At 36.7% G+C, this 15,638-nt stretch overlaps 1 protein-coding gene across 10 annotated transcripts in view; it reads left to right on the forward strand.

The window, feature by feature from the left end:
• kmt2ca (lysine (K)-specific methyltransferase 2Ca) overlaps positions 1-15,638 on the forward strand; it is a 137,369-nt gene that overhangs the window by 14,563 nt on the left and 107,168 nt on the right. For all 10 annotated transcript variants that reach the window (XR_003275547.1, XM_026200790.1, XM_026200789.1 and 7 more), the window contains exon 2: positions 5,247-5,411. Coding sequence is in view for 9 of the 10 variants with exons in the window: in XM_026200790.1 (XP_026056575.1) it covers positions 5,248-5,411 (164 nt within the window). In the remaining variant the exon portion in view is untranslated. The remainder of the gene's footprint in view (positions 1-5,246; positions 5,412-15,638) is intronic.

A 15,638-nucleotide genomic window follows, 5' to 3' on the forward strand; every position in this document is an offset into this window, starting at 1 on the left:
TCACACTTAATTGGAACCCAGTCAGTCATGTTTATCGTAATATAATACCGAAATAATATTCCTCTTAATGATCATATTATTCAGTATAGTATTATTCAGAAGATGCAGTTTTTTTTTTCTCACTACTTTTTTTTTTTGTATTCTCAAGCCTTTATTTGGTGGATAACTGAGTGAATACCTTTTGAAGTTTACAGTCTTTTTTTCTGTGACTGGTGTAGTGTTAGATTTGTAAAATAACTTGTTTAAAAAAGTGGTTAGAAATGTTCAGAATGTTAAAACAAAAGGAAGCTGAACTGCTTTGCACAGCAGATTTAAATCGAACAGTTCTGAGCCATTGAAAATGCTATATCATGAGCAAATTTTGAAGTGTGTTTAAGTAGAATTGAGACAGCACAGTAAATCACATGCAGACGTATATCACACAGGGCCATGTCTTTTTGTCTCTCATTCAGAAATGTTATTAATTGTGTAGTCCTGCAGTGTCTTTCTGATACTGGCATATAAACCGTGTGTTAGTGGGTTTGCCGTCAGGCTGTTGTGGTCAGGTAGAGAAGGGGCCCTGTAATGCCAGCAGTGAAAGCAGCATTCAAATTAGGATCAGTGCAGGCCTCTGAGTCTCTGCTTGGTGCAGGGGTTTTCCACCCTCATTTTCCTCCTCTGTCCTCAGCATGACTGTGCTGAATAAAATCTCTAAATTAATTTGAGCAGTGCTCCATGGAGAGCGGCGGCCTCACGCTGAGTTGCATCTCCCCCAGTGTTCATCCACACACAGCTGTGCTCGCGATCATCAGCAATGAGTCAACAGCACTGCTCTCCTCTCCTCAGATTCATCTCTCAGTGCTGGAGAGAATGCTACACTATATATCATGCAGTGGTAGAAACATTTCAGCCAGTAAGCTTGCTGCGATAGTCTGTATTTACGATGTTACCGGTGTTAAGTGGCAATATGGGTTATGTCATTTGCCTACTGCAGCTGAACGTGGCTTCTCGGTGCATCGTGCCGAAACACAGTCGCATCACAGATCAGGAGCAGGAGTCGAGATGAGTTTGGACGATTTAGTTTAGACTTTAGCATTGACTTTTGCCGTTTATCTGTGTTGATTTTGTTTTCTTATTTAAAGTTTCTTATTTAAGTTTCTTATTTATTTGGTTTCACAGTATTTTCTGATATTTACTTTATTTAAACTTTATTTTATTTTATTTTACATCGAGGTGTAGCCTATGCCATGCCTCCACTCCAAACATATTAGTTTTACTAATATACGTTCTATGTTTCTTAGTTATTTGGTCTGATTTTCAGATTTGTATACCCATTTAAACTTTGTTTAGCCTATTTGTTATTTTATATTAGGCATACAGCATGGCTGCTTGTTTGTTGCCTAATTGCCGCTAATTTGAACTTGAAAATAAAATTTGCATGGCACTTTTACAAGCTATTTGAAAGAGAGGAAAAGAGGAAAAACTCAACCGAAAAATTGCTTGATGCCTAATCGCATTGGTGTTTATACACTTGGTCCTTTTCAGGGGTCTGAGCACGTTTCGCATTTTTGGCCCATATGTGAACTAGGGCTGGTCCAAATACCATTTTTTGAGCTTTGAAGCTTCGATAGTAATCAACACCAAATATTTGATGATTCGGAGGAAGGGGCTGAACACATTCTTTTTTTAATAAATGCAAGAATCTCTGTGTGTCTGTCTATCTGTTTGCATTTATATTATGTTCGAGGACCGCTTATCCAATCGACTTCATGCGTCTTGGGTCCGCAGGTGTGTTCCTGCGGACCCAAGAGAGTTCAGTGTTGCATTTCGGTGCAATATGGACACGCAGCACATTCAGAACGAATCAAATTTTAATAAACTACAGAACAGCGCGAGCCGGAAGTGGCACACCTCACGCGAGGTGCGTTTTTTTAAAAACCGGGATATGAGCATATCCGGGTTTTTGCCGGTGTTTACATGGTCGTGCGCGACCGGGTTATTGGCTGCATGTAAACATAGTCACTGATTCTAGAGAAACAAAGCAAAATTGTGGTTATTCATACATGCACAGCCCCTCTCTCTCTCTCTCTCTTTCTCTCTCTGTGTGTCGTAAATGAACAGTTGATAAATGATACTTTTCGGAGAATATTCAAGTGGAGATCGCTAAACTGTAAGCTCACTGGTGTTTTCAGAAAGCAAGCGTGTTTATCCACAGTGGAGAGAGAGCGTGTGCACATGGTTGCCAGATTGACAAAGATAAATAGCACACTTAGCAGATATTTGCATATTGCGCAAGTGGGAAGTTCTGTTTCAGGGATTACGTATCTTTATATCAGGCAACCCAGTTGTGTTCCTCTGCCAGGTTAAAACCTACTGTAGCTTGTATATGCTCTATTCATTCTTTTTTAGAAGCCATGCACTTTTCTCCTCAATTTTAAACATTGTAAAATTTTGAACAAATTAAGGTCCACTGCTGTACACATGCCACAATATCGATACAGGGACGGCTGTATCGCTACTAGTATCGTCAAATCTCTGTGACGATTAGAGTTGTTCCGATTCCGTTAATAGCATCGGAAATATCACCGATACCACAACAAATTCTGGCATCGGCGAGTACATGAACTCATATACAGATACGATACCATTTTCTTAAACAAGACCTAGTTATGACCGCTAGCTTAGCCTAACCGCTGCACGGTTCTTCTTCGTTGCTTAGAATGCATTGCAAACGCAGGAAGTTGTGCTGTGTTGCCAAAAGCAACCCCTGTTTAAAGCAGCGAAGAAGAAATGAAAACACGATAGCAGTATGTCCGCTGTTTAGCAGTATTTCAGACTGGACCAACCAGACAGTAAAACGGCAACTAGGGATGCCACAAGTACTGGCACTACACTAAGAAGTCGGTGCTGAAAAGTAAAACATGTGATGATACCAGCATCTCTGTAGTACCGGTGGTAAGTTACCGACTCCCGAGTATATTCAGTACCCGCAGCTGCGTTCAGTCGCTTCCATGTTAGTCTAAGCGCAGGGCTCCAGATTGTAGCCGAATATATACTAGCTATGTGAATATTAAACTGCAAAATACTATTTAAATATTACTCCTGCAAATTCTACATATCTGTGGGTAACGGGCGCAGATGCGCAGGAGCTCGCTGTTTTGTGGTCTCTGCTGTGTGTCACTATATGAGGACGCGCATAAACCGTCACTTCATGAGAAATTACCGTTTCATTTGAGAAAACTGTCATATCATAAACACAGACACTCAAAGATCTTTATGGCAACCCATCAAAATAAATGTTTGGTTTAACGTGAGTAAATTGACAATATATTAAGCTACTGTTGTAGCCTACAGTAAAATTTAGCTATGTATCTATTTAGTAATAATAATACGTCTCTATTAATAATAATAATTATGCCTAGACAGTTGCTTGTTTTTTACTTGTTTTGTTGTAAAGAGATTATCTGATTGATATATAATTTTTCATATTCCTAGACTTATTTGTTGCAGTCTTTTATATAGTTATATTGTAAAACTAAAATACCTTTAGTTTGCTGTGTTAGATTTTTGGCTGCATTTGAAGTTCTTTTTCGCTTAAGAAAATAAATAATATTACTGTCAAATTCATGTCAGATAATAAAAATACTGTAATCAATACAGTAGTTCACCATGTATTTGTTCATGTTTTATTAAGGGATAAGTCTGAAGCACACCATAAAATAATTCTAGCAATTTACACAGGGCTAGTAGTATATACAGCTGGTTATACAGATACACACCCAGGTATCGGATCAGTACTCGGTATCGGCCAATACCATGAGACCAGGTATCGGGAAGAGAAAAAGAGTATTGGAACATCATCGTATCAATTAGGGCTGGGCGATATATATAAAAAAATGATATCTCGATATTGTCAAAATTTTTACGATATTCGATATATATCTCGATATGTTTGCATTTGCATTTAAATAATAAAAAAAAAAAAACATTATTTTCTTTTGCTCATAAAAAAACACACAAAAAAACAATTTATATTAAACAGCTTATTTAAGCAGTTAAAAAAATCTAGACCAAGATATCACTTACTGCTTTTTATTAAATTAATACATGTAGGCCTATATGTAACTGAAGCAGTGCAAATTAAGTACAGAAAGTGCATTCTGTCAACTTTTTAGTGGATGCAATTCACAATTTATATTATGCAACTGGGATAAGTATTTTATTTAAAAAATTTTAACAAGTTTTTAAGGTAAGAACACAAGTCTGTCAACTGGCTGTGGTTTTAAGAGAAGCTCTGTGGCATGAAACTATGTTCCTAATGACATTAAAAACCCTCTTAGATGGGGAGCTAGTTGCTGAAGCACATAGCGATTTCTTATATAAATATATATAAATGAATACCAAAGACTTTTGCATTCTCTCTGTCTAAATTATGGAAACTGGTAAACGTATCAGTGATATTCCCCAATAGTAATTCCAATTCGCCATAGCCTATGTTTCTCTACTCAAACATCAGCGGTCGAGTAAGTGCATTTATTTTGCGATCACAAATGCAAACAATACAGTTGAGATCTCACGACAGAACACAGACCGGCTCAACGACGCTTTCATTAGATTGCTCAATTCCAGCTCGTTAGTGTTTTCAGATTATCGTCGGCGGCTTTTCCGCAATGAGGAGCGAGCACGTGCGCATGGTTGCCAGATTGCTTAAAATAAGCAAACACCAGGCAGAAAATGTATCCTTGTAACAGTGGAGCTCTGATTCGGAGATTTAAACTCTTGTTATCTGGCAACCGCTATCATTAAGCTCTCGTAGTAGAGGGGCGTAGAGCAGTTACAGGTTCCTTTTTTGGACATTCGGCGCATTCTTTTGGGAAAGTATGCTTGAATTTGAAATATTCGATATTCACGATATATTCAAATTTTTCATCGTCGTCAAAATTATTCCGATACTATCGCTAATATTCGATATATCGCCCAGCTCTAGTATCAATATTTTGAACACTGCACTAATCACCGGTAATAATGCAGAGATTTTTCTTATTTTTTTAGGTTGCTGAATATAAACTTTGCTTCACCAGTGTTTTCTAAGTAACCAGATTTACTTTTTAAATTAATCTTCAAAAGGAATGTAAGCGATTTATTGCCATGTTAAAAGTTGAAAGATTTTAGCTTTGTGCAAATCTTGTAAAGTTTGTAGGTGTTTCTGTCAGACCAGTTTCATACATACACATGTTATATATGAATATGTTTGCCTCTTTAAACAGAATGTCATCAGAGGATAAGAGTCTGGAGCCCTCTGAGCAAGGACCATCTTCTCCCCTGAGCAGTGCTGGGGCCACGCCCTCAGGGAGCCCAGCCCCCTCAGATAGACGCCCACGGGGCCGGCCATGCAAGGATGCTTCCTCTCCCACACCCAAGTCCAAAAGAAAGTAAGTGCATTTCTGTTCCTGTGTTAAGGTCTTTGCATCTGATGACACACCTTGAGAGCTAATCTTGTGTCTGCTTTGCATTTACTTTGTGTTGCTTAAAGAAGAATACATTTTATAACTTTGAGAAATTTCTGACTTAATATATTTAAGGGTATTAATAAATGAAACCACTGACACTTGCATGGACAATTTCAGGTTAAGAGTCATGTGTTATTTAGTACTTGATGACATGCCACGGATTGCCTGAACTGAAGGTTATCATTTGCCCAGAAATCAGATTAAACCAATAAGGCTTAAGTCCGGGAGCAATTGTGATATTTATGGTGATTTATGAGGCTAGTTAATACTGTCATGTGATTATGATGACCTGATTATCTTCCCTGCCCTGGTGCCAGCCCCCCCCCACTCTTTTTTAGTATTAAAGTATTAGCCAGTTTTCAAGCTTATCTTCTGAACTCCCCTATGCCCATTTAAACTATTCATTAAGCACGGTGAATTATTTAATCACTTTCTATTAAGAAACCCTCTGGATAACTTATGTGATTAGGGTCAGATGTACATTAAGGTTCAGTGTGTTGGTTAACCCAATATGCAAGGCTGCATGGTTTGTGGAATTTTTTTTTTTTTCCTTTTTTTTTTTTTTTAGTTTTGTAATTTGCAATCCGGTTTGGATTGAAATGCTGTGTTTGTCAGTATGGTAATCATCATCATTATTGTCATCATAATTATTATTTACCTTTATTCTTAATTTTAATGTTTTTTTTTTCATTACGTTGTAAAATTACAGTGCTAATGTTTCTTTATTTTCAGATATTTATTTTCAAAACCATCAAACTTTTATTTTGGCGTAAAACCACAGGGATATACTCATTACCAGTATGATAAGATGGTTGTCACGTGTTGTGTTCCCAAATGCACGTTATAAGTGACCCAAAACTCTACTACACACGAGCTCCATGTCTACATTTACTGCAAACAGAGCCATTCATTCTGAGATGATGCAAACACCGGCAGTGCGGAAGCTGCTCACATGTCAAAACACAGTGGCATGCTTCACTGTGAAATAGTTTGTATTAATTGTGCCGTCCTATCTATATGTGTGTGTGTGTGTTGAGAGGACTGTATTCTGGTGAAGTATTCTGCTGCACCTGGAAGAGGCTTTCGAGTGTGTCGATGTGCATTAGTGTGGAAGAGCTCTGTGAGGCTTACATGGAGATGCTGCTCTAGAAGGCAGACATTTTCTTTTTGCCAAGTTGATTTTGGCTCTTACATAAATCTGCTTTCATACAGCGTGGGGTGTACAAAAGGGAACACTTTAGACTGGCTGTATTTCAAACGACAATGTGTCTACATCGGACATGAGTGGCACGACTCAAAAAATCTAGACCACTTTCATTATATTCAAGCAAACCTGGATATGGCTGATGTGGCACATCATCAGTTTATGGGTGTCCTAGTCCTTTTTTGATGTTCTTTACAACTATAATCTGCCACTTTATAAGCTGCCCCCACCCATTTAATAACCCAGTAGTTCACCAAAAAGAAAACATTGCTACAAATTAGTTCCAAAAAGTCAAACTTACTTGCTTCAATGCAGCACAAAAGGAGAGAATTTGCTGTTACATTGAACAGGAACAGACTTTCAAGCAACCAAAAGGACACAAAAGCACCCACCATAAAAGTGGTCCATATGAGCCCAAATCTTCTGAACTCCTACGATAGCTTTGTGGGAGAAACACATGGAAGTTAATGGGAGTTAATTTATTTATATTTAAATTGGGTTTAAAAATCTTTTCTATAGAGTTCTAGAGGCTGTACAGTACATGGTCATGCTGGCACCATGGAGATGGCTATCATCAAAGTGATTTATTCTTAAATAGCAACTCATGAAGTAGAGGTTCACACAGCATGTTGCTGAACAAGACAAATTCTCTTTATTACATTCCACTAAATATGACATAAGTTCTAAATACTCTGTGTTGACTATAATGAAAATGCGATCTTACAATACATATTGTAGACCTTTAATTTCTTTAAGAGTAGTTTAGTCAGGGTGTTTGTGTATCAAGCCTGTGATGGGAATACTGGGCCTCTACTATGAGATCAAGTGTTGGCTGTCAAATAAACAGTGCCGATATAGGGCAGATTAGTGAGGTACCTGATACTGCAGGTACAGCCCTCTGTGGACCCTACACGCCATGTTCACACCATGGAGGTTGTGTCTCAATGTCCAAAACACATTCAGTTGAGATATCAGTTTTAAAGTTGTGTGAACTGACTGAAAAGAATGTGTTTTGTTTAAAGGGGAAGTGTCTGTTTTCTGCAGCGTAGCAAGAGGACTGGTTTCAAAGTTATGACTGCTTTTATACGTTTCCCCAAAAACAAATTCCCTTCTCTGACAAATGGGTATGTATAAGGGTTATGTGTGTGATTTGTTTTGAAATACTACATGTCCCAGATTAACTCTTTCACCACCAGCATTTTATTTTTTTTAAGTGAGGGGAAGCGTTGTCTCATTAATAACGGAAAATTCTTTGTTTAGCGGGGAAAGTGTTAAAGGGATAGTTCAACCGAAAAATGTAAAACTGTCATTAATTACACACCTTCATGTCATTCCAAACTCATAAGACACAACACAAATTAAGATATTCTTGATGAAATCAGAGAGCTTTCTGACCATGCATAAACAGCAATGCAACTGACACATTAAAGCACAGAGAGGACCATGACTTTGTCTTGACTTGACCCCCCCACCCCCACCTCCAATATAATGGCAGGAGAAACACATTACTATGTTGGTTGATTCCTGAGAAAGTAAACAGAGAGCTAGATATGTATAGTTGAACTGTTGCATTTGGACTCTAATGCATCTCCATGTTTTATTGTGAAAATCAGTCTTTGAAACATTGGTTTACCCACTAAGAGCTTGTCTAACTTCCCACAGTCGGTTCTTTGCAAGAGTAAGCTGCTAGGTAGGTCAAGCACGAGGCTATTTGACATGTTTTGGTATGTATCAGATAAAAAGAAGAATTCCTCAATTCGCACACCGTCTGAAAGCCTTTCTGTGAGCACATACTTGAAACATTCACAGATAAAGCCCCGGTCTCACATCGTGCAAGTGCTGAATTGAGGTCTTTTTTTGTGGCTTATTGTACTTGAATGGTCAAATACACAATGCTTGTGCCAAAATGCCTGTCTTTGCGAGTAACCTTGTAAAAGATTGGTTATGTCTTAACACAGACATTTGGGGGAAAATCGGGTATATATTGACAACGTAGTAAATCTGTGAATTAGCCTAGGTCCTAAAGAGACTGCAATACCTGTTGCTACATTCTCCCTTAATGTACATCAAAAAACAAAAGGCAAAGAAAATCACTCGCTACTCTTTACTAAATCACTTTTGTTACTTTAATAACAACAAATGCATAGCTAATTGAATTGTAACAGTGAAAACAATAATAATAAAAAAAAAACTTATGTTAAATAGGCTACTATTAGATTTTTTTTCTTTGTAATACTGAAATTGGTGACAAGAATTATTAAATTTCAATGGTAGTGGGCTTCAACATACTGCTTGTGAGTTAGTTTGATTGAGCCTGTTGCTCATGTCACTTCCTTTGTTTACCAGAATGTTGACTGTAATACTGCGAGTATAACAAGTTTTTTTTTTTTCTTTTTTCTTTCTCAAACCTATGATAGCATTTTGTGGGCCAGATTCCTTAGGGACTTTTTATTATTATTATTATTGCAGGAAGCTTTTCTTCTATAAGTCAAGAAGTCTAAACCATCTAGGCATAAGCATAAGGGGAGGAAACAGTTAAGGTGTCTGTGGGGAGACAGCAGTGCTGTTAGAAGGGGGTGTGCCTCGCTTCAGCCAGTCAGTCCGGCCCGGGTTTTAGGCTCCTCCTTTCTGTGCTGGAACTACTTGCACTGTAAGCTTTTTTTTCCCCTCTCTGCTTCCCTTTTGCTCTCCATTCTGGCACTCTCTCACTCTTTCTCGTACACTCTCTTTTGCTTTCTTCTGCTGTTCACCAGTGTGCCATGTATGCGCCATGCATTCTTGGGAGAAGGACATTTCAAATTGACAGACATGCAAATGAACTTTCACCTCATGTATAGGAAAATTTTTACGTGTCATTAAATTTGTTATTGATATATGAATTATATAGAGAGGGGTCCAAAAGTCTTATCCAAACAAAATGCTTTTTTAAAACATTCTTCTAGCTTATTCTTTATTTTCTTTTCTTTTCTTTTTCAGTTTGACTTATGCATTTTACAAAAAAAGTTAAATCTGATTGACCACACTTGCTGATAACCAATTATCAAAGTTTTTCACATGGATCCTGAACAAGCATAAATCTAAAAGAATCATACTGAAGTTTATTACAAAAAATAAAAAGGACTGAACCAAGAAAACACTGTTTATACACACAAACACATAAATATACTGTATACACATACATAAACACATACACACATGCATGTAAACAAATAAATACCTAATTAAGTAAATAAATAAATGACAGCACGTCTATGTTTTATAGAGCACCAAATCTACCATTACACTTAAAAAAAAAAAAAGTACAAAAGCGGTCACTGGGGCGCTACCATTTTGATACTGATGCTGTAAATTTAATGTACCAATATACAAAGTCTAGGTTTAAATAAGGTATAGAGGTTAAAAAAACTAATAAAATCTTACTGATCCAAAACATTTGAAATGCAGTTTATTTTTGTTTTTAACTTTTACATCAGTGACTTATGTGTGTATAGGGAATAAGGAAGGTTTTATTTGATAGTTTTATGAACCGAGTTTACTCATTTCTTTACCCTGTAATCCTTTGAATTCTGGATTTCTGGTCCTGTGTTTTATGTATTAGCAGTGCAGAGCTCTGTAAATGCCATGAGCACAATCCTTCTGGGAGCGTCCTGACCCTCCGTGCATCTCAGCACTGCTTAACGGCTGTTTATTTACCTTCAGGTTACTCATTACCCCAAATCCCATCACTTGTTTACCTTGTTACCCCTGATGATAAAGTACACGTAAAATCCATTTAGTATGACCCTCCTAGCAAAACAAGAATCTCCAGAGGCCTTGATTTTATGTATTATGCAGATCTTTCTCGGTGTGAATCAATTCAGTTCAATTGAAGTTTACTTGTATAGAATTCATGATGCATATCATTGCATAGCATCTTTATAGAAAATGATGTCCATTTGACAGAAATGTACAGTAAAAATCGAGCAGTTAGTTGTCTGAGGGTCCTCATCTGTGGTCCTCTGGGGGTTGGCATCATCTCATCTCAGTTCTTTGTAAGGGCTGGATCCAGACTGAAGATTGTGTAATTCCTAGTTACCATGGGATGCCAAATCCATGGCAAAAACAGAGAAGGTAATAGAGAAAAATTAGCGTAGCTGCGGTTCCAACTATGCAAAAAGTGTGTTCAACCCAAGCAAAATAATTAAAATGTGCATTTGATCAGATGAAACTGAAGTACAAGGTTATGAGATACATCATGTGAATGATTGGCTAAAGAGATGTGTTTTTAATCTAGATTTAAAGTGGTCCTTTTATACTTAGGGCTGTGACGGTCCCCCATGGCGGTAGTGCATGTGACGTCACGCACTCTCTGCACACTTGTTTTGTACACACTAGTATAATAACAGTAATAGTTGCAAATAGTTTTATTTAGACTATGAATCTATGGTAACTTACAAATGACATCAAACACCATAGACAGCATTTCCTTTAGATTGCCATGTTTGAGCACAGGAAAATACAGTTAATGCATTCAACAAATTGTTTTTGTGTTGGGCAATGGACCTTGTTTGGAAACCAAATAATATATGCCCGATCTGGAGCCACCTCCATTCATGTCACAAATGGTTTCAAGTTCCCGTGATCGCAAATTTCAAAGAGATCGCGTGCAGACGAGGAGTTAATGTACCAGCTTAAAGTGGGATTTTTACTTTCGTCTGGCCTTGCTTCGTGAGCCTCTGCTGACTGTGCGCAGCTTCCCTAAATGGTCTAGGCTTTTTTCAGTGAACCGTCGTCACAACAGGTTTGTCTAGTGTCTATGCAAGACATTTTAACTTTGTGTCAGTACCTCATTAAATAGGACGAGGCAGTTTGACATCGGGGATTTGTCATGTCGTGCCGCATCCAGTGTAGCATTACTGATTGATTATTAGTTCTAGAATATTTTGTGGTGTCACTCACGTCCTGTAGACAGAGGGTGTATTAACTTTCTTATTTAGGCTACTTTTGTGTTTTATTGTATTATTTTTTAAATATTTATTTGAGCGTTTTGCAGCCTGCATGTTCTCTGACCGAAGTGCTAAAATAAACCTGTACGTTTGTTAATAGATGACTGAGCCTCGTTTATTGTGAATTAATATAGTGTGTGTGTGTGTATATGTGTGTGTGTGTGTGTGTGTGTGTGTGTGTGTGTGTGTGTGTGTGTGTGTGTATATATATATATATAATATTTTGTTTCCTTTTTTTTATTAGTAAAAATCTGCCCCCATCACAGCCCTAATTATACTATTTTTACACAGTCTTGATTTAGTTTTAAGGTGTGTACTACAACACGCTCTAATGCCTGTTGGTTCAAAAATGCATTATTTTTCAAATAATTTACATCATTACAATACCTTCATATAGCATTCATGTAGTCTGTATTTTTTTGAGTATATTTAGTCAAAATCTGTCAGTATGTTTGTTGTGTATAGGTACAGTATTTAAATAAAGCATTCGTATAGTTTGTATTTTTTAGATTATGTATATATGTAAACAAAATGTCATGTGATTGGTGAGCTGTTCCAGTGCGTTGTGATTGGAGAACAGCTTAGACGGTGTTTCGCTACTGCCACGCCCCTTGCCAAAGCAGCAAGTTCTGTCTGCTCTGGGATAGTTAAGGATGACTGTTTCAGCCCCCGAGAATATTGAACAAGATGATTGTGCAGAACCTTTGCATGCACAGATTTTGCAAGACATATTAGAGTGGTTACTAGTGTTGGGCCGATAGACGATGGCATTGTGTGTCACCGATGGCTGACAACAGGCACTTTTTAGTTTCATTTTCACTTTTGAGATTTGAGATTGCATGTACTCTATTTATATCATGAAGCAGCAAAACTTGACGCACATTTTACAAGATTAGATGTTTTGTCAGTGGTGCTCAGAATCTAAAAATCATTTGCCATCATCCTCAGTCATCTCTCCTACTCACTCACTCTTTTCCATGCCTTTCTCAATATGGGTTCACATTTTGGGCACCCCCCCCCCCCCACTCACTAAAAATAACTTCATTTACTATGTACAGATAAGTGCAATGGTTATATGTATTATGTTTATTGTTCTTTAATTCTAACAATATACTATGAATTGCAGTGAAACTGATGAAATTATCATTACCACAACACGTTCAGCTGTGTCTGAATTTGTTATTCTGTAATTTAAACAAATGAGAATGAAAATATTCTGAAAAATATAAATGGATATTCTGCTAGATGTTTTCACATGAGAGAGAAATGACATGCTGAATATTCCTGTATAATAATAATACAATAGTGGAAAATTTAAGTGTCCATGACTGATGTCCTCATCTTCAGCAACATTATTTGAGGGCAATTTACACACACATTTTATTTTATTTTTTTAAATAAAGCTTGATTTTTATTTAAGCAACACATTAGCTACCAGGTAGGCATATATCTTTATATTGTTCCAGTTAAAATTAAAAAATTGACTGAAAATGGCAGTTTTCTATATTTCGAAAAATATTAGATAAAATATGTGAAAATATATATATTGAGTGGAAAATTGGCTAAATCATCATGGCTTCTCTGTTGTTAACAAAACATGCTAAGACACCTCATCCTCCGCAACACCATTCTCACTTACCGTGACAATTAAGTGCAATTAAGGCAAGTTGCGGTAGAGAGAAATAATTTTTCGGTAATGACAGTGTAATCACAAAGACTATTTCTAAATGTATATAATTAGTTATTTAATTAAATATTTTTAATAATAATAAAAAAAGCTTAAGCAAAGGCTAGGGTGACCAATTTCAGAGAAAACGTTTATATCAACCCACCAACTCCCAGGAAGGACAGAGATATTATGGGTTCGAGGTTACTGTAAGAGTAGTTATCTAAAATACTCTACAGTGTTGGGAAGCTTACACAAATGTTGGTGCATCTATCATTATGAGGACTTTTTATGGGTGTGATTATTTTTATACTGAGCTACAGTATTCTCTATACCCTAAACCCACCCCTTTTTATTAATCACTATATGTTTATTTAACCATTTGATTTTAAGGGGTTAGAAACATGAATACACACTACATTATGCAGACATTTAGTCCTCACAAAGCAGGTAAAACTACAGGTAGTTCACATACACAGGTTTGTTTCACCATATTAGTGAGATCCCTTTAACCCTTTAAATATACATTTTTGAGAAATTGTTTTAACTAGTGAGGACATAAATGATTGTGCTTTTTAAATTCAGGTGGATTCTGATGGTGGCTATCAGTAGTAAAATTATTCTGAAAGTGATTCCATTTATATTGTTTCTCTATGCCTTTCTCAATATCATTGTGATGTGGACTCTACTATCGCCTTAAATTTAGAATCGTTTTTAAAGCGTAATAGTTATTGACATAATTATTGTTCGTGCCTGTACACTTGTAACATGTTTCTATACTGCACTATGTATATATTAAACAGTTCCCGACATTGATAATAAATCGTCATATTAAAATAATTAAGGATCTTTGACACTGAAACCTGGAGTAATGATGCAAAAAATTCAGCTTTGTCACCACAGGAATAACTTGTTTTTAAAGAATATTAAAATAGAAAACCATTTTGGTAATATTCTGGTAGACTGTTTACATTTCCTGTCACACATCAGCAAGCAGTGACTGGTATTTGCTTTTAGCAGTAATTGGTAAAGCAACATTAACATTTCACTTCCATAGGGATCAGCACTGACTCTTAATTAGTCATGTGTAGCAAGACTTAATCAGCATATAAACCCACTTTGCATCTTGAATTTTATTTATTTATTTATTTATTTATTTTTGGAAATATACAATATACAACAGCAGTAGACTTACAGAATCTACTCAGTAAAACTTGTTGTGCGGGGGCTACCTAAAAAAATGTAACAGCTGCGACATGAATTAAGGTAAAGTCTATCTTAACTTTTGTCAATACATTGCACAACCAATTAAATCTAAAACATTTGTAACATGAACTCTTGATTGTTGTTGTGTGATTTAAACCCACTTGCATAGCAAATGTTTGCAATGAACAAGAAACAAGTTCACTACATTGACTTTAGCCTATTGCTTGTTTTGCTTGAGAGGAGCAACATACTTTCAAATTAATGCATGTAGCCACCCACAACCTAACCATACGCTCCACACTTCAGTAGTGGAAAATGAAAAAACTTAAAACATAACAGAAACTCTTTTAAATGTCAAATATAACTGAACACTAACACAAATAAATAAAATATCACTTAATTTCAACAATCATTCTCCTGGTCAATCCTATGCAAAACATTCTAAGCATCCATTGCGTTGGTGAAAGAAAATCGATTCGGGTAGTTTCTACAAATGAAGTAGAAACTAAATGTTAAGCTGTTGTGTTGCAGTGTACTTTTTCATTCAACACTTGAAAGCTGACATTCACTGGTTATTCAGCATTTCACTCCAGTGTTAAAGGCTAAATGGCATTAGGGAAGTTGGCAAGTCTTCAGTTGTTTGTCGTTGGGCAAGATATCGCATGTAATGTGAATCTTTTGAGAGACACATTATAGAGGAGGGGGTTGTTGACCTGGATTAAACCTGTCTCGAGCACCGCACAATAGCCTGCATTTTCAATGATGTAGGTCATTGATCAGAGCGCTGGGCGCCAGGCTAGCAGGCAGCAGCAGTATCCGTCTACATCCAGAAACCTTAGCCTGGAAATCTGATGCCTATTATTCTACCCATTCTGCATTGTGCTTGGGGAGAACAGTAGTTTTCAAGCCGCACAATTATTTGGGTTTCATCCAGTGTTTTCAAATGGGACTGTATTTTGATGTATTTATAGTAAGCTTGTTTTGCATGTTATGCATTTCAAGTTAAATTCAAAAGATGATATCCATTTAATAAGAGGCTTCATAATGAGGCTTGATGAGTTTCTGATGTAGGGCTGCGTGATTTTTTT

The sequence above is a fragment of the Carassius auratus genome, chromosome 24 (assembly GCF_003368295.1).
Source record: "Carassius auratus strain Wakin chromosome 24, ASM336829v1, whole genome shotgun sequence".
Taxonomy (NCBI): Eukaryota; Metazoa; Chordata; class Actinopteri; order Cypriniformes; family Cyprinidae; genus Carassius; species Carassius auratus.